The 23,333-nt window shown below is 41.6% G+C and overlaps 1 protein-coding gene across 2 annotated transcripts in view; it reads right to left on the bottom strand.

Annotated features, from left to right (window-relative positions):
* Positions 1-8,723: 8,723 nt before the first annotated feature.
* The window catches only part of EPHA4 (EPH receptor A4), a 138,038-nt gene continuing 123,428 nt past the window's right edge, over positions 8,724-23,333 (bottom strand). Inside the window, exons 15-18 of one of the 2 annotated variants that reach the window (XM_036022798.1) lie at positions 19,939-20,132; positions 16,790-16,945; positions 15,529-16,446; positions 8,724-10,847 (exon numbers count right to left, since the gene is read on the bottom strand). In XM_036022798.1, the coding sequence (XP_035878691.1) occupies positions 16,332-16,446; positions 16,790-16,945; positions 19,939-20,132 (465 nt within the window). In that variant the 3' untranslated portion in view covers positions 8,724-10,847; positions 15,529-16,331. Of the gene's footprint in view, positions 10,848-15,528; positions 16,447-16,760; positions 16,946-19,938; positions 20,133-23,333 lie in introns of both variants that reach the window. The other variant, XM_036022799.1, reaches the window with a different exon arrangement.

The raw sequence follows: 23,333 nt of genomic DNA, 5'->3' as shown, positions 1-23,333 counted from the left end.
GTCTAGACTATTATGATCTGACTTCTTTCCAGCCAACTCCTGGCAAACTGCCTCCTCGAATTTTGCTGAGCATTTCCCAGCCTCCTGCCTCCCATGTAGTCCTTGGATCTTCTATGCTACTGACAAGCTCCATGATAGCATTCCCCTTTTGGGTAGTTATTTTTTACTATGGGGCCCCACTGACTCCTCCTTGGTCTTATTATGAGCTTAACGCTCAACCCCATTTCCCACACCACACCTGGGGAAGGATTAGGGAGGATGTGGTTTACCCCAGCTTAACTGAAGTTTAGGGCAGTAGGTAACAACTCACAACTGCTACCACCCCATATGCCCAGATTCTGCCTTAGATCTCCTTGGTAGATCCATGCCGATCCTATCTTCCTGCCTGCCTCCGTATGCAGGTATTACAACACTGGAAGTACACAGACTCTCCCATGCTTAGCGTCCAGGATGACCTTCACTTCCCCACCTGGAACCCCATAGAATAAAAGTGGCTTCTCTATCAATCCTGGGTCAGCTCATGTCCAGCCCTAGAATTTCCCTCTTTCAGGATGATGACAGGGATTAACCTTTCAACCAAGGCAAAATCGCCACCTATTGCAAATAACTTGGCCCAGTGGCTCCTACATAACATTGGCAAGAGTCACTGGGATATTTTCTAAAGCCTGCCATGGTTCATCTCAACACCGTATGTAGCACAACAGTAACTTAGTTCAAGTTGCTAAGATGGACATAGTTTTTTCTTTAACTTTCAAAGTATTTATTTCATAATGAAATACAAAACATGACAAAGTATACATTACTCCAATTATGTTTTGTTCTCACCTTCTGATTTCCTGGGAGCAAGGATCAACCCCACCTACCCCAACACACACACTCAGGATCTAACAATTTAAAAAAAATGGGAGGGATCCAAAGACAAATAATAGCCTGACCTTGAAAAGAAAATGTTTTACAAACCCATAAGTAATAGAGTTTCAGCCTAAAAAAATAACTTTAGCCTCCAATCTACCATAGTACAAAGTGATACTTGTGGCTGTTGTTTCTTGTGATTAGGATTAGTAAGATACCATACTAATTTGTAATATCCAAACAAAGTAAATGGAGGTCGGATACTAAATCTTAGGTGATAGTTCTCAGGAAAAGGAAAAGCGAAATATGGCTAAGGTTGTAAGACATGAAGATAAAGGGGATTACCATTTCTTAAGAGTCTATTCCCATACACTTGGCCATTTACACCAACTATTTACTCTCGCACAACCACCTTCAATGTTAACCATCATTCTCATTTTACGTGTGAGGAGAGCACGCAATTTGCCCAAGATGACCCAGGCAACAGAGGACGAAACTAGAATTCACGTCTAGTCTAGTTGACATCAAAGTCAATGATCATTCTTATACCCTTGAACATATTCTTTTGTCTACTACCTAGTAATGAAGAGGGTGATACTGAACATGAGAAAAATAAAAACAATAGAAGACCAGGAGTTTTATAGTTTTATAATAATTCATGTATTTAGAGTAAGAATCTGTGCTAAGGGTAATGCCAGAGTATTCATTCTTCCCTTGAATTTCAATGCGGTGAGAACAAATCACATTCATTCATTCAAGTAATTTAGTCAGCATTACTTGGGCAACTACCATGTGGCAGACATGGTAAGAGACATAAAGGTATACACAACAAAAGTTTTTTTTTTAATCTAACATCTCTAAGGTTCTATTGATCTTAGAATCTACTGTGGGGGAACCAACAAGAATCAGTAAGTACTCAGTGCTACTAAAAGCACTCTAAGCAAATAGGCAGAGGGTGATGTGAGGAATCTCTGGCTCAGACTAAGAAGATTAAAATCTCCAGGAGACACCGATTCAGGATCTGGAATCATTAACTACGTGGACACAGTCTGTAGGAAGAAGAAACAGCACAGGGAAGGCATGGAGTCATGAAAAGCCTTGGTACATTTGGAAAACTGGAAGTAGGTCTCTTTGAAACTTGGGCAAGAGAACTTTGTACTCTATGGTTTAGTTTCTTCATGCATGAATGAGAAATAATAAAAATCCTTTTTTGGAGAGGTGAATGGTTTGAGATGGCTGAATTTGTACTTAGCATGGTCCTTGGACATTGGTAAATGCTCAGTAAAAGTTAGCTCTTTTTATCATGGACAACTTTGCAGGCCATGTTAAATATGCTTTTGGTTAACAGTTGCAGAACATCATCTGGGTCAAACTGACAATAAAGGAGACTTTTGGACTTCTGATACACAAGGTCAAGAGTTAGACGACCTTCATGCATAGTTCAACTGGTGGTACAGTCAGCAGAAAACTCGTAAGTTTTTGATAACCAACTTATTAAAAGTGGTTATTAAAATATAGGTAGGTGGTGGACAAAGAAGAGGAGAAAAAGAAGAAAGAAGTGTTTGCAGACTTATGTGATTATAAATACTACCACTGTAGCCAACTTCTAGCTACCAACATGGTGTTGTTAATCAGCTCACAAGATGCCTGAAAATGTGACAGTCTGCTCTCATGAGCTGATTGGTACAAGCTGCCCCCCGTGTACCACTGGGTCCCACACTCGTTCTTTGAGATTCTCTTTACCTATGTGTGTCATTTTCACCTTAAAGATGATTTTTCTCATGACCCCAGAATGGCTACCAGGAAATGATGCATTCTGTTCATGGCGGGGGGGGGGGGGGGGGGGCGGGGAAGGGCGGGGTGCAGAAGGATTCCTACACGGTGGGAAAGATGTCTCAAGTTTCTGGTTGGACCTCCTTGGAACCAGTCATTATGTGTCAAGTGTTTACTCTCATTCAGACCCATTAGAGTAACTGTAGTTGGGCCTGGGTCAGCCCCACTCAAATGGCATAAGGAGAGAACCTGAGTCCTGTATTAAAATCCGTTAGTGCTATTGGGAAGAGAACCAAGAGGGAGTGAATGCTGGGTGAGTTACCAGGAAATACTCAAGACAGCACGGAGAGTTTAGAATGTATCAGGAGGAGGATGCAAAGATACTGGGGAGGCAAGTCATCGTAAAAATTAGTTTCCCAATATCAAATGCCGCTCCTAATTTTAAAAGCAAGCACTCTTTCTAACATCATGGGAGATGACATCAGTGAAAAGTATATTTTATGTTAGCTCAGGTTTTAACTTCAGATATTTTATAAACAGCCAGAACCTTAGTTATAAAGAGGCAATTTATGAGCATTTTCTCCTTTTACAAATGATCATTTATTTTGTTTCTTAAGTTCCTGGCCATTTTGAGGGAGGTGGGGGGGGAAATAGATGGACTCAATTAAACCTTAACTGAATGGTAAATGGGGTGATGATTCTATTATGTCATTCACGAGATAAAGCATAAGCAAGAAGCAACTACAGGGCAATTAGCCCCCCTGAGAGATTCTAATATTTCAATAAGTCACAGAAATAAATTCTGAGCAATTAAGAGAATACAAGTTTATTAATTGTGATTTTCTCTTGCCTACATAAAAAAAAATTGTTGTGCCTGTGTGTCTTCTTGCCTTTTTCTATCAAGTATTTCTTGAACTTTTTGCAACTTTTCAGCCCTTCACATTTGCCTCTGGCTGATTTTAAATTATGCTAATTGGAAGAGGGAAAAATGCTGGTAATGGAATAAAATGGAATGCTATTTCTTATAGCATCTGGTGCAATCTGAGCCATTTAAAAGTGCATCTTATGGAATAGAGATCTGAATAAGCAATGCCAGTCTGATTACAAACAACATGGGTCTCATTAGAATACGTCAATCTGATTGCTAGGTAGTGATACACTGCAGATTACTAGGCCATAATCGCCTCTTACATATTATGTGTATAATATATGGTTTCTCTGGGTGTACGCTAAAGCTACTTTCTCTCGTGGCTGTATTTTCCAGCCCTACACAAAGCCATGTCTATATTCTCCTAAGTTGATTTTAACTAGGTCCTTAGGTCCTAATTCTGGTTTCTCCTAAGTATTCATCAAGTTTTCTACAGCAGTGTTGTAAACAAAGAATTATGTCCAGGGAGATTGCCAGAAACAAGATATGTCAGGGGTCTATTACCCATGCAACAGCAAGCAGTCAGTGGCTGAAGGCACTTCCTCCGAAGGGAAAGGATAAAATAACTGAGGCCAAAGCCTGCAATATCACTACAAGTCTTAATTAGGGTTGTTGATGGAACTTTGCTGTGCCTTTTTTTTTATTGTCAAAATCCATTTGGCTCTCTGCTGTGACTGGAAGAATTCAGACATCTTGGCCCAGGTCATGACTTTGGCTCACACAGTTCAGTTCATGATTTAAACCTCCTGTCGGGGCTCTGATAGCAGGACTTGATATTCATACTCTCTGGTAGCAGAATCTCTTCAACCCATTCTCCCCACCTCACATGCTCGATCTTTGACCAGTACTAAAGTCACTGGACCAACAGGGAGAAAATGGAAATCTCCAAGCAGCTGCAAACCTAGAAAAGCACGGTAAGTCCTCACTTAGCAGCATCAATAGATTCTTGGAAACTGACTTGACGTGAAGTGATGTATAACAAAACCAGTGTTGTCACAGACATAAACCAAAGTTCCTAAGGCCTATTTCTGGTCACAAAAGCATCACCAAACTTCTAAATAAAGACCCCAAACACTTCTAATGTTAAACATTACAATAAATGTGAATGACACATACATTTAAGAAAGATGAGGAAAAACAAGTGAAATAAAGAACTTCCAACCCGCTTGTTCCAGCTCAGGATTAGGATGGCCAGAGCTTGTCCTGGCAGCGAAGGGCTCAAGATGGGACCCCACCCTGGATGGGGCTCCCTTCCATTTCAGGGCCACTCGCACACACACACTCACTCTCACGGAGACAGGGACAGTGGAGACACAAAATGCACCTCACATGCACGTCTTTGAAACGCAAGGGGAAACCAGAGTCCTCAGAGAAGATCTGGGGAGATCGCACGAACTCCACACAGCCCTGAATCAAATTTTCTCTCATCAACGGTATGACAAAACAACCCTGAACCAGGACCTGCTGTATGTGGAGTATGCTTTGGGGTGCTGAGGTAGGTGCATTAGGGCTGGGAGCCAGGAACTTGAGCTAAAAGTTGGGTAACCCAGGATGCATCTCTTTGCCTCTGTCTCCTTCGCTTTTCTCATTTGAAACCCCCAAATTAGATATCCAAAATGTGTCAGAGAGCTTTCATCCCATGGATATGTTCAAAGGACTCTATCTCCTCACAGACTTGGAAAATGCTAGGATAAACTGGTGAAATTGGTGTCTCTACTGCAGGCCTTCTTGGAGTCTTTAAGGACCAATGTGATGTGTGGATCCCCAAACGTGTGTAGTGGGATGCATCACCGTTTTCCAGTCTTACGTGGCTGTAGAACCCTCCTGGCCACCACCTACCACCCACTGACTGATACTCATTAACATCTTGTCAACCTAATGTTTTATCTAAATCCCTGCTCTGTGGTGCTGCATTTGACAGTATCCCTCATGCACATGGCCTTACCGGCCCATGTAAACACCTGTGTTTACATGCTTTCTATAGACTTGATTTCACTGGATTCGCAGAGGACCCCGACAAAGTAGGGAGTCCTTACTCTCATTTTAAAGATGAGTAAACTGGGTTTCAGAGGGGCGACGTGGTTTGCCCAGTGTCCACAGGTAGTGAGTGGCTGAGGCAGGGATCACGTGAAGCCTGCACTTTTGCGTCATATTCAACCTCTACTTCAGTTCATTTTCCTCTTGTCTTTGGACCCGCCTTTTGTTTCTATTTAGTTAATGACTAGACCCTCTTTGTCACAGGCCGTCTTCACAATGAGGAATGGCACTTGAAAAGTGCTTTCCATGACTTTTATGCTTAGAACACAAAAATGATAATTAAAGAAAATCACTTCTTCACTCGCTGTATATCAGCTGGTGATATCTTAGAAATAATGGATTACACTCTGCTTTTAGGGAAAAGTAGACTTTGGAAATTAATTCTCACAAAACACAGTAAGATAAATATAGTGCTTAACTTATACTTTTTATCCCTAGGGCTTAACATAAATAATCAACCAGACAAATTGGTCAAAAGCAAGCCACCTGGCGACAACATACGCAGGTGGTGTTTAGGGAAGAATGTACTGGCACATATATCTGCTAACCGTGGCATGTGCCATCACCATCAAAGTGGAACAGTGGACTCGGTAGATTGGATGGCCCTCCCCGCTGTGGTGGGCATCATCCAGTATGTTGAGGGCCTGAATAGAGCAATAAGGAAAAGGAGGAGGAATTCCCTCGTTTTTAGCTTCTGTAATGAATGACCCCATATTCTTAGATGATAAAGGTTTATTTCTAGCTCACATCACAGCCTGATAAAAGTCCAGAGTATCTTCTGTCATCTTTCCAAACAGTGACTCAGGGATGCATGGTCTTCCCTCCTGTGAGGCTTCCATGTCGAACATGTGGCCTCTAAGTCTACCACATGAGAGGAAGAGAAAGTGGATGATTGCATAGAAGAAGGCTTGATGGCTGGGCTTGGAAAGGGCTTGCATTTCTTCCTCCTTTATCTCATTGGCCAGAACCTGATCACATGTGCCTGTCCTAAAGGTTTAGGGGCTGGGAAATATACTCTTGCGTGCACAGTAAGAACTAAAGCTGTTGAACAGCTAGCCTGTCTCTACCACAAATACAAGGAGAACCGTGCCCCTAGGAGAGGTCAGGGAAAGCTTCCTGTTGCAGTAGAGTGCATCCCCAGGCTTATTCCCTGCATCACCCTGCATTACTGCTGAGCTGGGGCATCTCATCTTCTCCTGCACTGGGATCGCAACTTGCGCTATCAGCTCAGTTATTTCCTCAGGTCTTTGGACTTGGACTGAATTACACCACTGGCTTTCCTAGGTCTCCACCTTGCAGATCATGGTACTTCACAGTCTACAGAATTGCATAAGCCAATTCCTCATGAAAGTCTCTCTCTCTCGCCATATAGATATCTCTCTCACCATATATATATCCATATACAGAGAGTTATAGGTGCATTTCCTACTGGTTTTATTTGTCTGGAGAATCCTAATACAGTGGACTTTCTATCCTTGCTAAACAAGTGAGGAAAAACATGCCCAAGCCTGGTCTTTTTGAAATCATAAATATGTTGTCAACAACCCTATATATTAAAATAGTTGATTTTAGAGAAATGTTGAAGAAATAACCAGACATATCCAGATTGTTTTCATTTCAAGGCCCTGTTGGGAACACTGAACAGCACAACGGCACCCTTTAAAGCTAGCTGCTCTTAAGGGCTTCAGTTATTATATTATTATAAGTCTTGAGCCTCATTTTCAATGAACAGAGGTGTATTAAATTTATAGTTTATTTAATGAGGAAAACATTCATGACGAGAACATGCATCCTTAATATTTTTGCATTGCAGACTAATTTGAAGCTTAATGACATTTCTGATCCGGTCTTTCTGCCCATCAAAACACAAACTATAATCATTAGCATTTGCACCATATTTTAGGGACTCTCTTGGATCCCTTGGAGTTCCAATGTTCCCTCAAGAAGCCCAGGATCTAAGGATCCAGATTTAAAACCCACAGTAAAAGGGGTAGCTGGCCATTTGGATCAATAGCAAAGATGTTTGAGAGGATGTAGAACTCGGGATATTAGAAAAGACAGCTTATATCATCAAAAAGGCTCTTGAGAATAGCCACCATTCATTGATTTTTGGTTAGACACTGTGCTAATGTTTTAAGTCATTTTTATTGTTTTATGCTATTACAGTTGCCCCAATTTTTCCCACTGTGCCTCTTCTCCCCAGTCTGCCCCCCCCCATTCCCAGTCAATCCCCACACCATTGTTCATGTCCATGGGTCATTCATATATGTTCTTCATCTTACACCTTCACCTTCGTTCAACCAGTTCCCACCCACCCCTCCACTCTTACAGCTGTCAGTCTGTTCCACGTTTCTGATTCCATTTTGTTCGTTAGTTAATTTTGTTCAGTAGATCCAGTTACAAGTGAGGTTGTATGGTGTTTGTCTTCATAAAAGCCCTTGGCATTGTAACTGCCAGTCTACAAACAAGGAAAAGGACGCAGGGAAGTTAAGAAACTTGCCGCCCCAGACTGAACGATCAGGGAGAAGTGGAGCCTGAATTGCAGCCAGAGTTCAGTGTCATTAAAAGGGAACATGAGACCTCACAGAATCTAAGTCAGATTTGCTAATGTGTTGTTCTCAAGAGTGAGGACCATGTAAGAGTCAATGCTGTTTATCTTCTGAATAAGTCTGTCTAATGCAATTAAGATTTGGAGTTTTCACCAGATGACCACGAACGACTACTTAGTTTAGAACCACACTCTCTATGGCGGAAATTATTGAAGAGACAACCAGATCCCAGGTTTGAATATGGCAACTACTTTATTGTTTTCAAATGCAAACCCTTTGCATTTAGTTTGCTATTTTACAATTTTACAAACTAGGTATAAAAGACCATAAATAAATGACATAAGTTATGTGTACCTAAGTTTTATGAAGGGAAGAAAATATCTTGACAAATTAAAACAAAATAGAAAATCTATGTCTAACTCAAGAGATTGCTCAAATTTGGGAACATGTATGAATGATTCTATGTTCAGTTAATTTCTTTTTCAGTATGAACTAAATTATAATATGCCTTATACATTCTAATTTTAACCACAGTCCTTGCATATTCCAACATACTTGGAGTGATAAAAAAAATACACTTTTCAGTGTGTATCAATGCTTGATGTTGTTTGGAGAATGTTAAATAAGTGAAAATATTGCTTCTAGAACTTTACTGGTCAGAATTTAAGTGTCTTCAGACAAATATTGAGGCTATAAGCTTGTATGGATTAATACGCGTATCCTTCACAGATTGAATACAAGAGGTCTCAAAACACACACACCAGCCGTGTAGTGAGCACAGCCTTTCTTCAAAGTAACTTTTTAAAACACACCAGAACATTTTATTCATAATATTGTTAAAAATAATCTGGGGCCAGTGGACACATGGCGAAGCTACTTGATTTGGTGCAGGGGTCAGCTTAATGCTTCCTAACGGTAGATCTGAGCTCACTAGGCCAGCACTCACTCGTGGGGCTAGACCCAGCCGCTAAAGCAGGCCTCCTGCCCTTACCTTTAGAGGAAAGGTGACCTGCTCAGAGATTCAACCTCATTTCTTTATACATATTTTTCAGGCATCAATGCATAGGCACATCCCTTTAAAAATATATTAAAGTCCCCCCTAAGGGGTGAATTAACTTTGTCACTCTGGCATAGTTATAAGAATACAATGCCATACACCCTGACAGAATGCAATAAATATTCACCAATGATTTTCTTTACCGATTCAACAACACAGGGTTCAGAATCTTTTGTTTCCCGTATTTCCCTGATTTGATGTTATAGCTTATACAAATGGCCACAGTTTCTGCAACCGTAGCTTAGAATAAGCAAGGCAGCCACTCAGATTATGAAACATGGCAGTACGTTGGCTGGAGTTTGGTATACATATCATATCAAAACAGAATCTTCACACAGTGGACCTCAGATTCTAGAAGGCTGATGTACTTTTGTGGGCCATGGGAGTTAGCTCTACATCAATAACCGTAGAACTTTCCAAGTGACTGGGCGCCTGAAATTGCGTGCAGCCATTGAATCCCAACTATGCTAACCTGGCATGTATTGTTCTGTGACAGTGAGAGACAAAGTATTAATCCAGGACACATCATCTCAAAGCTGACACACATGTCTACGCTCATCTCCGAAAGCATATGAATTGCATATATTTGTTCGCATTCATCAAGTCCATTTATGCAGGAAAACGAAGGCTACTTGTACTCCATTCGGGGTTACTAGACAAATGCCATCCCCTTCTCTTTCTCTCTCTCTCTCTCTCCGTCAAGGAACTGGTGATTCAGATGAGGCGTTCAGTCAGAATTCGTGACTTGGACGATGGATTGTCACTGACATGGGTTTATATTCTAATAGTACTCCACCACTAAGGTGAAAACGCTTCTGCCCAAAGCTGTGTCATTACCTATTAAGGTTAGTGTGGCAGCTACGAAATACAATATAAATACAGGACATTTAACATCTCCGGGTTGTCTGTCTAAGGGGATGGGCATGGTCTCCAGGCCCACTATCTCGTGTGGCTCTTCATCTCAGAACCGGTGGAAAACCAGAACTTTCCAGGTGTAGCATTCCACAACATTCACAGGCAGTTCTAAGCACGAGGTTACACACGTGCACACACACGCACACACACTCACTCACGCCTATGTACACACATCAAAACAGATAGTCAGCTCATATTTAGTCTAGGAAAAAAATATATTTATATCACTGCAATGGCACACCCTGGGTAAAATGTTACTTCAGCAATGCATATCATAGGCAGCTCATAGGAACTGGCTTTGTTTTGCATGGTGGCACCTGGCCTGGTGTCCATAGTAAAACCTGTAGCCTTTGGTCACTCGCTGCCACACCAATGCAGCAGTGACGTACAGCAATGAGATATGGAAATACATATAAATAAAACCACAAGGAGTCTGGGAACAGGGGTTCTGCAGAGCTGGTGCTACGAGACAGTACGTTCCTCAGTGCGACCGGAGAACAGACGCCGAACCTTGAATGTCTGCCGTTTCTTTCACTGGAAGGGAGATTTGAAGGTCATGCATCTATTCTTCGCAGGTGCTGGGTCTGTTTCATCTGTGTCTTCCCTCCAAAACTGTGCACAGTAGAAGCAGAAGAAACACACGTAGAAGGAACCGAGGGGGGTGTGTTCTGTTTTCTTCCGTGGGCTTTGTAATCAACAGGAAGGGCTGTGAGGCCAAGATAGCAGAATTGACTCCCTGGAGAGAAAAGAACAAGGCTTTAGACAAAACGTCCACTGATACTGCCAGCCGGTGGTCAAGCAGTACTGCAAGGAAGTCTATAGGTGCACAGGAGTTGGTATGGCTCAGTAAGTACTAGTCCAGGAGGGAGATCATGAGTTCTCGTTTCCTCCTCTGAAAAACGACAATGACCAAAAAATTCTGTGCATTCACAGCATAATTAGCACCACTCCGAGGAAGTAGCATTGTTATTCCTATCGCACGGATGAGGACACTGAAGCACAGACAGGCTATGCGACCTGCTCGTGGTCATAGAGGCTCCAGTGGCAAAACCAGGACAAGAACCCACATGGTCTGCGTACGTAGCTCTGTGTGAACAGCCTCTCTTTGAAAGGAAACTTCTGACCGGCTAGGGCTCAGCTGTGTAAGCTGAGAAGGACTTAGAGTGGGTGAAGGGCAAACGGTCCGGCGGTAAAAGCCTGGGCACTGGCATCCCGTCGTTCCAAAGTGGGAAGCTGTGTATCTTGGGGGCGTACAGGGTGGGGCAAAAGTCGGTTTATAGATGTGGGTACATGAAACACAGAGTTTATTCTCGTATTATTTATTAATTATTGTATTATTGTCCATGGGAACAATAAACTTGCTTTTGCCCCACCCTATATTTGGAAACATCCCAATCCACCACTAATAGTCAACAATACAACTGACAACATACAAACTACGAAAATAAAGTGTCGGGTGTTTCTCTTAAAAAGAAAGGCACTTCTAATGAATGAGATTATCTCATCAGTCAAAGATCCATACACTCTGCTCAGGACAGGCAGCGAGAGAGGGGACCTGGGGCCGTGGGCACCACGAGAGTTTTGGTGTCACAGGGAGAGCGGTCTTGGGGCTGAAGCCCACCAAGAACGAATCTGCCTAAGATGCCCCTCAGTCTAGAACTGAACAAGGCTGGGGCAATGCAGCAAAAGCACCAGGGCTCCTCACTCACCAAATAATCAACTCAAGGCATAAGAAGCTCTTTCTCTTCTTCCCCTTGTGACAGCTGACTATAGAGACTGCTTCTTGGACTATATTTCCCACCCCAGTGACCACAATCACCACGCTTGGTGGTTGGTGGCCTCAAGTATGGAGCAAGGACTAAGACCAAAATGTATCTCCACAGACTATTTTGTTTATTTTATTAAACCACCTATTTATTGGCTTATATATATATGTTTATTTATTGTGTGAGAAATAAAATTTACTTTCTTTGAGGAAGATGAACATTTTAAACTTCTAGAAAGTATTTAGTCTATTTAGAAAGAGAGAAACAAAGTGGTCTTATAAAATAGTATAGTAATTATAGAAATCAGCTAGAAATTTTTAAGCAATTAAAAATTATAAATGGGGGTAAGGGTGTAACTAGCAAGGTCCTTAGGAAGCTACTTGTCAGCATCATCGTTTTGACAGTTATGAAAAATGAAAGAAAAGGGGTCAGACCTATCTTTCTCACTGTTTCTTCTCTGGAAATGGGTAAGTCTATTGAATGCAGTTTTCAAATCTGAATGTGCCAAGATTTCATCAGGCAGGCAGGTATTTATATAAAATAAAAGTAGAACATGAGTATGACCTTAAGATTCTAATGCAGTGCAGGCAACACCAAATGGGGTATGCAAGCATCTGAAGGCAGTGATCTTTTGCAACTAGAAACCCCATTCTTAGCTAAAGAGAAAGAGCAGTTTCAAAGTCAAATGGGCTAACAAGAAACATAGAACCAGAGAATGGAAACATGGGACGGGCTGACAGCTGTGGGAGGGGATGTAGGAGGGGATGTGGGAGGGGGTGGGGGGTGGGGGGGTGGCAGGAAGGGGAGGGGACTAGTCACAGAACAGGTATGAATGATGCGTGGGTACGGATAACAAAGAGGGGATTGAACTCTGCTCTAGAGGGGTGGGCTGGGTGGAGAGGGGCAAAGGGGAAAAAATTGGGATAACTGTAATAGAATAAACAATAAAAAATACTTAAAAACAAAAAGTAAAAAATAGAAATACCAATTTTCTTAAAAAATCAAAAAGCATTATCTTCTTTCAGTTTTCCAATCCCTTCTTCCCAACACTTAGACGTAAATATATATTATACAAATATATGTGTAATATTTGGGGACCATGTGTATGCGAATAGGATTGGGTGTTTGAAGTGAGAAGTGTGGCAACATGAAGGCTTCTGTCTGCTTAATGCCAGAGCCAGAGTAGAGAAAAATAAACCTTCTTTTCTCGTTTGAATTCAGGCAACTCCTTTATCACGGGGAATTGCTGGAACAGAGACCAGACGAAGCCTGTGGCGTGTGTGGGATCGTCAGCAAAAACTGGGACTTTCATTGTGACTAAACAAACAAAGCACTGTCCCTCTGAGTCAGCCAGGAAGGCATCACCGTGTCGTTAGTATCCAGTTCCTCGTGGCAATGAGCCCTCCTAGGGCACTTCCCTCTTTCCATTTTAAATGAACAAAATTTCATGAATTTTGAGGCTACATAATACAGGAGTCATTCGATAGGTTTACCACTTTTTGTACAGGTGCGCGTTTACCCTCAAACACCCATAAATTGTATAACGTGAAGAAGCTTCATCCGTGTGGTTCCCTACCACTGAACTTCATTTCACCTCGCTCCGGCATGTCGCAATTAAACATCTGGATCCACAAGTGAAAGAAGGATGACTAACACTTGGGAAACCATGGAGGAAGAGTACACCTCTCTTATGTAAAGTTCAGTGTGTCCTACATAAGCGTATTTCATATGCACTTACAATACCGTGTGTTAGGAAAGGGGTTATTATTCAAGTTTCATTATCTCTAATTTCCTGGTGAAGGAACTGAGTTGCAGAGAAACGTGGAGTGAATTTCCCAGTGTCAACATCTCACTTGGCTTTAGAATCCATAGCTGTCTAGCTGCCTGAGTCTGGCTCCACACCCTGGGAAATAATGCAACATTTCTATTGTCTTCACATTGCTCTTCTAAAATATGTTGGTTTGCGGAAGCTGTGATGTTATTGCTCTTAGTGCTACTCGATTTTGTTTTAGATACTCGGAAAGGCCTTCACTGGCTTTTCCAGTGGCGTGCACTGTAACTCCTGCATGTGTTAAATGAAAGATTCAAGTCCTGGCTGGCATAGCTCAGTGGATTGAGTGCGGGCTGCGAACCAAAATGTCGCAGGTTCGATTCCAAGTCAGGGCACATGCCTGGGTTGCAGGCTATGACCCCCAGCAACTGCACATTGATGTTTCTCTCTCTCTCTCTATCTCCCTCCCTTCCCTCTCTAAAAATAAATAAATAAAATCTGAAAAAAAAAAGATTCAGAAGGCAACCTCTGAATGAAAGTTTCATATTCCACCTTTCTTTGAATCCCCACCTGATTATTTCATTTAAAGAGATACCTATTAAAAAGTAGCAAAATGATACCTACATTGAATACTTTAGCATCAACCCTGTCTCATTTAAAATGTTCTGTTTTGAATATGTTCACTGTTTAGAAAAATACTTCAAGCCTTACGTTGTTGAATTTAAGAAAGCAAAACTTTTAATTGCTCAACATATGCAAGGTAACATTCTCTTCCTACTTATAAAATAATGCTATAGTGTTATCTTATTTGAATTAGTCTGTGAAGGTTGAATATAAAATAATCCATAGTGTTTCTGAAAGAAAACAATTTTACACTTTTTCAAAAAGCAAACAAAAGAAAGAAAGAAACACCCAATCTATATTTGCCAACTTTTATCATGAATATTGAGAACTCCCAGATTTTAGCAAAAGTGTTCATGAGACAAGAATTGTTGAGGCAGTTTAAAAAACAAATTTTGCATTCCTTCTAAACAGAAAAGCTTTTATAACTAATGTTGCAAAAGGTTTTTCCTAAACTGTCATGATTTGAGAACATCATGTTTAATATTCTTCACTGGAATAGCTTTCAGGATAAAACCAGCGGGGGAAAGGTCATTAAAATCAGCCAAGTTGTTGTTTAAAAGTAATAAAGATGGAAGTTAAAAAAAAGTTAAAATTGGTCTAGTTAAAAAAGTTAGGCATGTAGAAAGCCATTTACAAGTTTCAAGAAGAAAATTCCAGGATTAAAATAGAAGCATCTTATGGTTTAAGGGCTTTCTGGATGAAACACATGTTTTTTAGCAGATCACTCTCTGATAATGAGGAAATTCAGGTGAGTTTCAGGTCTCACCACTGACACTTAGGCAAATCCTCCCTGGCTCACCCCGTTTGGTACAAGGGCTACTAGAGCAGCACATAAAATGAGACTAACAGAGAAGATTCTCCACTGAAGCAAACTCCCCGAAGAATGGGCATGTGCATGACCCCACAAGGTTCGATGTTACTACCTGGTACCCAGAAGATGCACAATAAATACTTGTATCATGAAGGGCACCAAGGGGCCAGGAGAACCCTGTATATGAGAAAAGCACAGCCAGTGGGGCCCATCCTCTTGAATCGGATTGAATATGGCTCTTATTTTACTTCTTCTTGAATAGTAGGGAAGCCATATTGGTTTTGGTCTCCTTTCCCCTTGTTGAGAGAATTGAGATATTGAAAGAATCCCAAACTCCCTGACAGATGTCAAAAAAAAAATTACTGCTCAGTGTCTCAAATAAGATCAGTTTTCAAAAAACAATGTTTTCATTGGAGAAAACCATTGCTGGTTCTTCTGGCCTTACCTTGGAGATCTGGGTTTGCTTCTTTAAAGAAGGGAAGTGTGAAAGTTCCCTATTCAAGATTGTCCCAGTCCGCTATCCTTAAGGTAGGTACGGTAAATTTGCAGAGTCCCCAAAATAAGACTTTATATGGCACAGCCTCGGGCCCAAAGAAACAGACCTTGTTTGTCCAGTTAGGGGGTACATATGGTGCTTGGGTTTTAGTATGATTATTTTTAAATCCACGTTCCTTTACTTTTCACCCCCTCGTGTCATCACAAGCCACCCAGTGGCCTGAGCATCCAAGGGGCAACACGGATGAGCCACGTGGCTGTTACCTCGGTTTCTCCCCCTCATGTGAAACAAGCCTTAAAAGCTACAAGTGAGTCCTTCAAAAATGTGCCTGGGCATGGTCTTCATTCCAGTGAAAGAAGGAGAACTGTAATTTATGCCACAAACAAAATGCCACGGCTGTAATTCCCAGTGGAGAAAGGACCAGATGTCTCAGAGAAGCTCAGTGTCTGGCAGCAAACATGGCATCAAAACTCAGAGATGGTGCCCTATTTGTACAGGTACACGTATTTTACAAACTGGTGACGGACGAAGTACTTCCGAGAAACAATTTGTTCCAGGTCGAAGTCAAATGACGGTGGTCATTTCTGTAAGCCCCAGTTTCCAGCAGTCTGTACACCAAGCAACGCTGCAGATAGATTTTTTTTTTTAAATTTCAGAGGGCGAAGACGAAGTAAAAAAAGTGCAGTTCTTCAATTAAAGTGCATGGATGAGGTAAACTAATTTCAAGAGTTTTGAGTTTAGTCAGTACTGGCTCAGACGGGAACCATTCTGCCATGTATCTGCTGCATTTGGGTTCTCATCGCCTGCACGCTGCTCAAAATCTTATTCTGGTGTGTGACAGCTGTGATCCCGATTCTCGCCAGGTCACTGTGCAGAAGGGGAGAGAAAGGAGGGACAGTCACGTTAGGAGGGCTGAGAATCTCTTCTCCGGGCTTCATGCAGACACACATTGGAATCAGCCACAATTCATACAGCACAACAAGGCAGGTTTATTAACATGTTTAATTAAGCAATTTAAGGCAACAATGTAGGTGCTTTATAAAGGCTGTGTACAATTATACTCAATCAAAATGAAAGGCATTCCAGTTTTGGTTTTGGTTTTTATAATGGGTAGGATGATTATGCAGCTCAAAGCAAAAAAAAAAAACAAAAAAGGAAAATACTATTAAATCTAGATTTACCCTTTTGTGTTACATCGCTGAGTACTTACTCCTGGTTCATGTGCACTACAGCCTCTAGTGTGGTATAACCAGCAGCCGTGAAATTATCCTTATACCGGTCCATTTTAATGGCCTGGAGCCAATCGCCCACTGATACCACGGCGGAGAATTCAGGGGAGCTTGGGTCCAGCAAGGCAGTGTTAGGTCTGGAAACGGAGTAAGAAAGTGTGGACAGCTATCAATGAGGCAGCAAGACTCAGAAATCAGGTTGCCTGAGACAGACACATGGAACTGAAACACCAAGAGAAAGCTTCTAAAATATGTTAGCAATCAGCCTGTTCCTAAGTTCATGCCCCATATTTGTTTCATGTGAACCTCCTAGTGCATTAATGATCATAGCAGGTCTTTTACCATCCTAGCCTGGGGTACAGATTGGGGGAGCCCTTGTGGCTGAAGGAGATTGCAGAAAGAGTCTAGTCCCTGCCAGGGCTGAATATTACAGACTTTGGTTCAGCAACTATGGAAACCCTAGTGAAGTATGAGTAAGGGAAACTGTGTGCTTCAACCAGCCAGGCTCGATGGAAGGAGAAAGCAGCAAGAGTTCAAGTCCAGTGTGTTTCCAGCCAGGTTTGCAGGCCGTCTCAGTGCATTCGAACAAACTTGAGACAGCAGGGAGTTAATCCCCTTTAATGAATTCAGGCCTGACCAGCACGTGTGCCAAGACTGGAAGGAAGAATGGCCACTTTGATCGTTGTTTAGACTGTGGAATGCGCTCCTGTATTCCTTTGCGGGGGCTCCTAAATAATCATTTCAACAAAATGCGAGCACGTTTTATTAACCTATTTATTAGTGTACTCATTTCTCGGGACAGGTGTTATATATCAGGTCATTGTTAAGAGCAACTACAGTTCAAGTTAGAAATTCTGCCATTCTTTATAATATTGATATATAATAAATAATCTATTAATGAAAAGTATTTAATAACAAACTAATAAGTCATTATCATCAAAATACCTAATATCACGGGATTGTTCTTTACAGGGTATTTTATGCCACCTTCACTATAATTACCCATATAACAACAAATTTCTCTTCCCTCTAGAAATTATGGAATGAAGTTTATTTTAACATTTTGCAATGACTTTCACCCTGAGGCTATGTTCCTTGAACACAAGCTATTAAATCAAAAGTATATCATCATTACTGAATTTTCAACTAAAAAAGTTATTTTCTTGTAAAAACAAAATTAAATCAATATAATGCCTTGATTTATTTTTTTACATAGCAGAAGTAATGCAATCCCACTTCTATTTTAATTTTTACCTAAGTTATTTTGATTTACATTACTTTTATGTAAATATTTTAACAGACTTGCTTTATCAAGTAGTTTTGCACCCAAATATTCTGCCTTTGTGTCCTTTTGTGTGCATTATTTCAATTATATCCAATTTTCTAAGTAAAATATTGCCAACTTTTATGGCAAGAATAATCAAGATATAGTTCTTCCCCCAGTTTTGAAGCAATAGCAAATATTGCCACATAGAATTTCAGACATTAGTGCTGAATATGTACTAATTCAAACATTCATTATTAAACAAGTAGCAACCACTTGCATTCAAACATTCATTATTAAACAAGTAGCAACCATTTTTACTTACAACTTTAAGCCAAGAACATTAACAGGCAACGTGCAAACTCTTGGTATCTGAGAAAGTCAGAATGACCTTAGGATGGAAATATCCTCACTCCATATCAATTAATTCTGTGGAATATTCTCAAACTTGTTCTGGAAGTCTCCAAGCTTTTTATAGGAACAACTGGCCTTAGGACTCTCAAACACAGCACACGGGCTCTGGAGATGGAGTTGGAGAAGCTGGAGGTTTAGTTAGAATCAAAGCCAGCTTCGTGGAAACCCGGCTTGAGAGCCATCTATTTTCACCCTCTCAGTGAACAGAAGAACAGAAACTAACCCAGAGATGTTAGGGGTATTTTTCAGGTTGCATATCTCCCAAGTGGCAGAAGGAACATATGAATTCAGCCGGGTGTTATTGCAGAAGCGCTTGACCACTAAGCCCTTTGCACAGTGGCCAGGGAATTTGAAAGCCTAAAAGAGAACAGAAGGCACCTCCGCTGTTTGCCCCACATGCTTTTTGTCATGCATTACAGCAAGCATGGTCCTTCTCGTGTGCCATCTTCAGGCTAGGTTTCAGGAGAAAGACTAGAGGAGGACATCTCAGCTCTGGCCAACGGGAAGGGTTTGCATAGCATGGGGAAAATGTCTTTCTCTTTTTAACTCAAGGTCATAATGAGAGAGAGGCCTTTGAGAAGCGCAGATTTGGAGAGGAGTCTCACCTCACACAGGCCTGAATCACCTGGTCTTATTGTGCCGACCTCTTCAATCATTTAGCTGATAAGGATGGTCTGCACCTTTTTCAATGGAGCTGGTATCTAGGTATCCCCAACCTTAAACTAGGAAAATTCAGCCTCTCTGAAGAAAAGTTCCTACTGAACTATAGAACGTACAGTATCTTTATCTTCTTTCTGGACTGATGATACACTTCATTTTGCTCTTCCCCATGAAAAAACTACTTTTACAGGTGGTTGAATCACTTGAGTTTTTAAAATGCTTCTCAAACATTTCTCTGCCTGCTTCATGACTTGACCAGTTTCCATCTTGGTCCTGTCCTCTACTACTCTTGAAAGACTCAGAAAAGAGAGACTTTAAGAACTGAAGCCTAATGCACCTCTTGCAACAAATCAATACCTTATAACTCAGAGTAAAATTGCAGTGCATAAAGAGCTGTCCTCTCATCCTTACTTTTTACAAACCCAGTGTCCCTTCCCTTCTCCAAATATAACATCCAGTAACCTGAATGTCTTCCAAAAGCACATTCATCCCTCTTCCGAACTGTCTAGGTCCGACATCATGAAATGAGCACTTTCATTATTTTGTTGCTTTTTTTCTTTCCCCCCAAAAAAACATTTGTTTTTCTTACTATTCCTTGGGCCTGACAGGTATTTGGCTGTTCAAAATGATGAAGAGAACTTCCATAAATACTCCAATAGCTAAGAAACCACCCAGGCTGCAGAGAGCCGTGAAGCGCACTCCCACTAAAAGGCGGGAATTAACAGGAGTCACCCCGGCCTGCCATCTCTAATGCACTCTTTCATACATCACTGTTAAGCCAGCATGGCTCACCTGGAGTTCTCGGTCCCCGTCCTCTTCAAGCTGCTGGGGTTGCGAATTAGTTTGTCCAACATGTTGACAATCTGCCCAAATTTAGGCCTGTCGCTCCTCTCCTTCTGCCAGCAGTCTAGCATCAGCTGGTGCAGTGCAATGGGGCAGTCCATTGGCGGGGGGAGCCGATAGCCTTCCTCAATGGCTTTAATCACCTATTGAAGAAAACAGGGTACGTGAAGCTGCCAGGCAAGCTGTTGTTAGTGGTTCACCATCCTGATCGGCAAGCTCCCTTTACATGGAGCTGCCAGTCAGTGTGAAGATGGCAACACCTCCAATTTCTCCACAGAAGCCACGCTGGACCTGCATATCACTGGCAACAGGGCAGGGGAGTCAGCTGTTGCTATGAGGGGCTCTCAACCGGCAGGCCCTGCCAGCCTGAAACTGTCAAGTAAAGATACATGCATGTCCCAGGGACTAGGACCCAGTCAGATTAACAACATGGGGTAGGGCTGACCCTCAGAAATCACAAGACAATGACCCTCCCCATTCTGCTACTCAGCATCTGCTAAAAACTCTCAGTCAACAGAGACCGTGTGTGAGCTGGTTAATGACCTTCTTTAGGAAGCATTCATAGTTGCCTCCAAAACGGAAGCCACTTTGCATCGTGTTAAACCTGTGCCTTCTCCTTCAGACAGCTAATGGGTCAAAACCGGAGACTACCTTCCAGGCGTCCCAATCCAGAAGACACCACCAACCTCTCAAAAAGCACACTCCTCTGTCTTTCTGGATGCCCAAACATTTGTATTTCCGTGAGACCAAACCACACCAATATGCCAATTTTATATCTCTTTCTTTGTCTCAGTTGGCTGTCATTTGACCTTGTTAAGGGCGTTATGTTGCTAAGTAGATTAAAAAAATAGTAATAGCAAAAACATGTTTAATCTTCTTCTAGGGCATTTATATTTTAAAGGGGACCCTGCCACATCTAAGGAAAAAAAGTTCAACTGGGAGGAGATAATTGTCTTACTACCCAGAGTGCCTAATAAGACCGAAATAAATCATTCAACAGTCTTTCTTCTAATTCTAATTTTTCTAATCTGTCTTCACAGGCATTACAGTATTTTTCTTATTGACTTTTCTCTAAACCCCCCTTCTTCGTGGCGTAAATCCCAGTAACGCAATACAGCATGACTCATGCCAAATTTAAAGAGGGGAATTACTTCATAATTTCTTGGCTACTCATAAACTTTGTTTATGGGTATCCTCTGAGATTCTGGAGGTGATTTTGCTTGTTTGGTGATTTTTTTAAGTTTTATTTGTTTAAAAAAAACTTAGTTGCTAGCAAAACAACCAGCGAGCACACTGGATTCCCCGACCTACTGCTGAGCCATTGGCCTTCAACACGGAGGGGTCGGTTCTGTTGGGTCCGGTCTCTCCGTACCAGTGAGACTTGTTGTGTTTTCAACCAGCACACTGTTCAAGCTTAACAACCATCTTGTGATTTATTGAGCCCTCTGGTCCTTTTTGTCCCATGAATTTTTGCCAACATCCTGTTGTACTAGTATTAATTTACTTCTCCTTCTAAATTATTTCTATACGCTACCTCACTGAACAGGATTCTACTCATTTCTGGTAATCACATTAGGTCAGCTTGATGCGCTCCCTTTTCTTTCATCTTTCCAGGTGCAGGGTGTTGACTCTGGAGTTGAAGAAAACACTGCATGCTGAACTGATGACAACGCGAGCAGCACTGGGCTAATGCCGGGCTGACACAATGTGTTGTAAATCCTCGGACTGCTTAGTACTCTTTCCTCAGCTCCCTACCCACTGCCGGCCTGGAAGGCGGCTGATGGGTTAACCAAGCATATTTTCTCAGTTTACTGCTGACTGTGTTTTGGGGAGGGGGGAGCAGAGGATTCAAACCAACAAAATATTGCCCTGGCTGGTGTCGCTCAGTGGACTGAGTGCCAGCCTGTAAGCCGGAAGGTCACAAATTTGCTTCCTGGTCAGGGCACATGCCTGGGTTGCATGCTGGGTTCCCCACTTGGAGGTGTGTGAGAGGCAACCCGAGAGAGATACAATTGATGTATCTCTTCCACACTTTTCTTCCCTTCCCTCTCTTTAGCTCCCCCTTCCCTTCTTTCCAAGAAGTAAATAAAGAAATTCTAAAAAAAAAATAAAAATAAAAGCAACAAATAACTTGATAAGATTGACATATTTTTAAGTTATATTGACTCATTCACTGTATGCCAGATGAATTCTACTCATGAAAGTAGTTCTCCAGTTACATTTCCTATTGATTCCCGCTCTACGCAGAATCCAACAGCAAGACAAATACACCTGAATGCTAGGTCAGTATTATTTGTGGGAGAGAAATGCTTCAGGTGCTTTTTCATAGATAAAGCCAGACAACTGAAAATTTAAAATCAAAATCATTTTAATAGAATATAGAAGCTATTAAAACTGCAGGTCTGAAAATATTTAGGGCAGGGAAACTAACAAAATCTTTAGTTACCCTGCTATGACGAGCATTTGACCATGACTCTCAGCTAAAATAAAGGAAAGTGTAATCATAAAAGGATTAAATGAATACACACATCACTTGCTTACTTAGGTTGCCTGCCCTTGTCCCTCTGAAAGTCTCTGACCCAAAACCAAATGTTGCTACAAGACAGGTGCTAAAAGGTGCCTGCCCAGCACATCAAGCAATAGATCACGCACCACCCACGTCCATAGTCTTTTCCAGCCTGTAATTATCTATCAGCTATGCTAGCTGCTGTCTTCACTCCCATCTGCTACGCACCTTCCTTCACAATTCACAGATAATCCAATGTCAACACCACCATTCCTCTTAATCTGGTTAGAGAACTCTTTCTGCCCCCCTAGACGTGGAGTTCAGTAGCTTCTCCGTAGCTCTGAACATTCTTTTACCGATAAGGCTCCAAGCACGTTGTTTCTTAAGCACGCCTGGTTCTCCACTGAATTGTCAGGGCAAGACCCTGTGTTTCAGGGCATGGCAGATGGTCAGGTGATATTCCACAACACAGAGAATTTTTTAAAAGATCATTTTTTTTCTAAAACATAATATAAAGGGAATATACCTGCATTTGTAGACACTCTGTGCTAATATCCTACGTCGTTTATATAAATTTTTTAAAAGTTGAGAGCATACATTTTATTGTGATCTGATTTGCAACCCTTCCAGAATGAAAACCTTTCCAGAATTAGCTAATAAGTGTTCTAGGAAGACCCACTGATCTAGGGCCTCCCCCTCCCCCTTTCTTACTGGAGATGTTTGTAATTAAATTCTATTACTCTGGAATCTTATTAGTGTCATTATTGAATGCTTTTCTGAAATTGCAGGCATTGTGGATACTCCCTGACGAAGTAGTCCAGATGGTGCATTTAAAGGG

This window comes from Phyllostomus discolor, chromosome 4, assembly GCF_004126475.2.
Source record: "Phyllostomus discolor isolate MPI-MPIP mPhyDis1 chromosome 4, mPhyDis1.pri.v3, whole genome shotgun sequence".
NCBI lineage: Eukaryota > Metazoa > Chordata > Mammalia > Chiroptera > Phyllostomidae > Phyllostomus > Phyllostomus discolor.
This window is presented reverse-complemented; position numbering and strand designations above follow the sequence as displayed.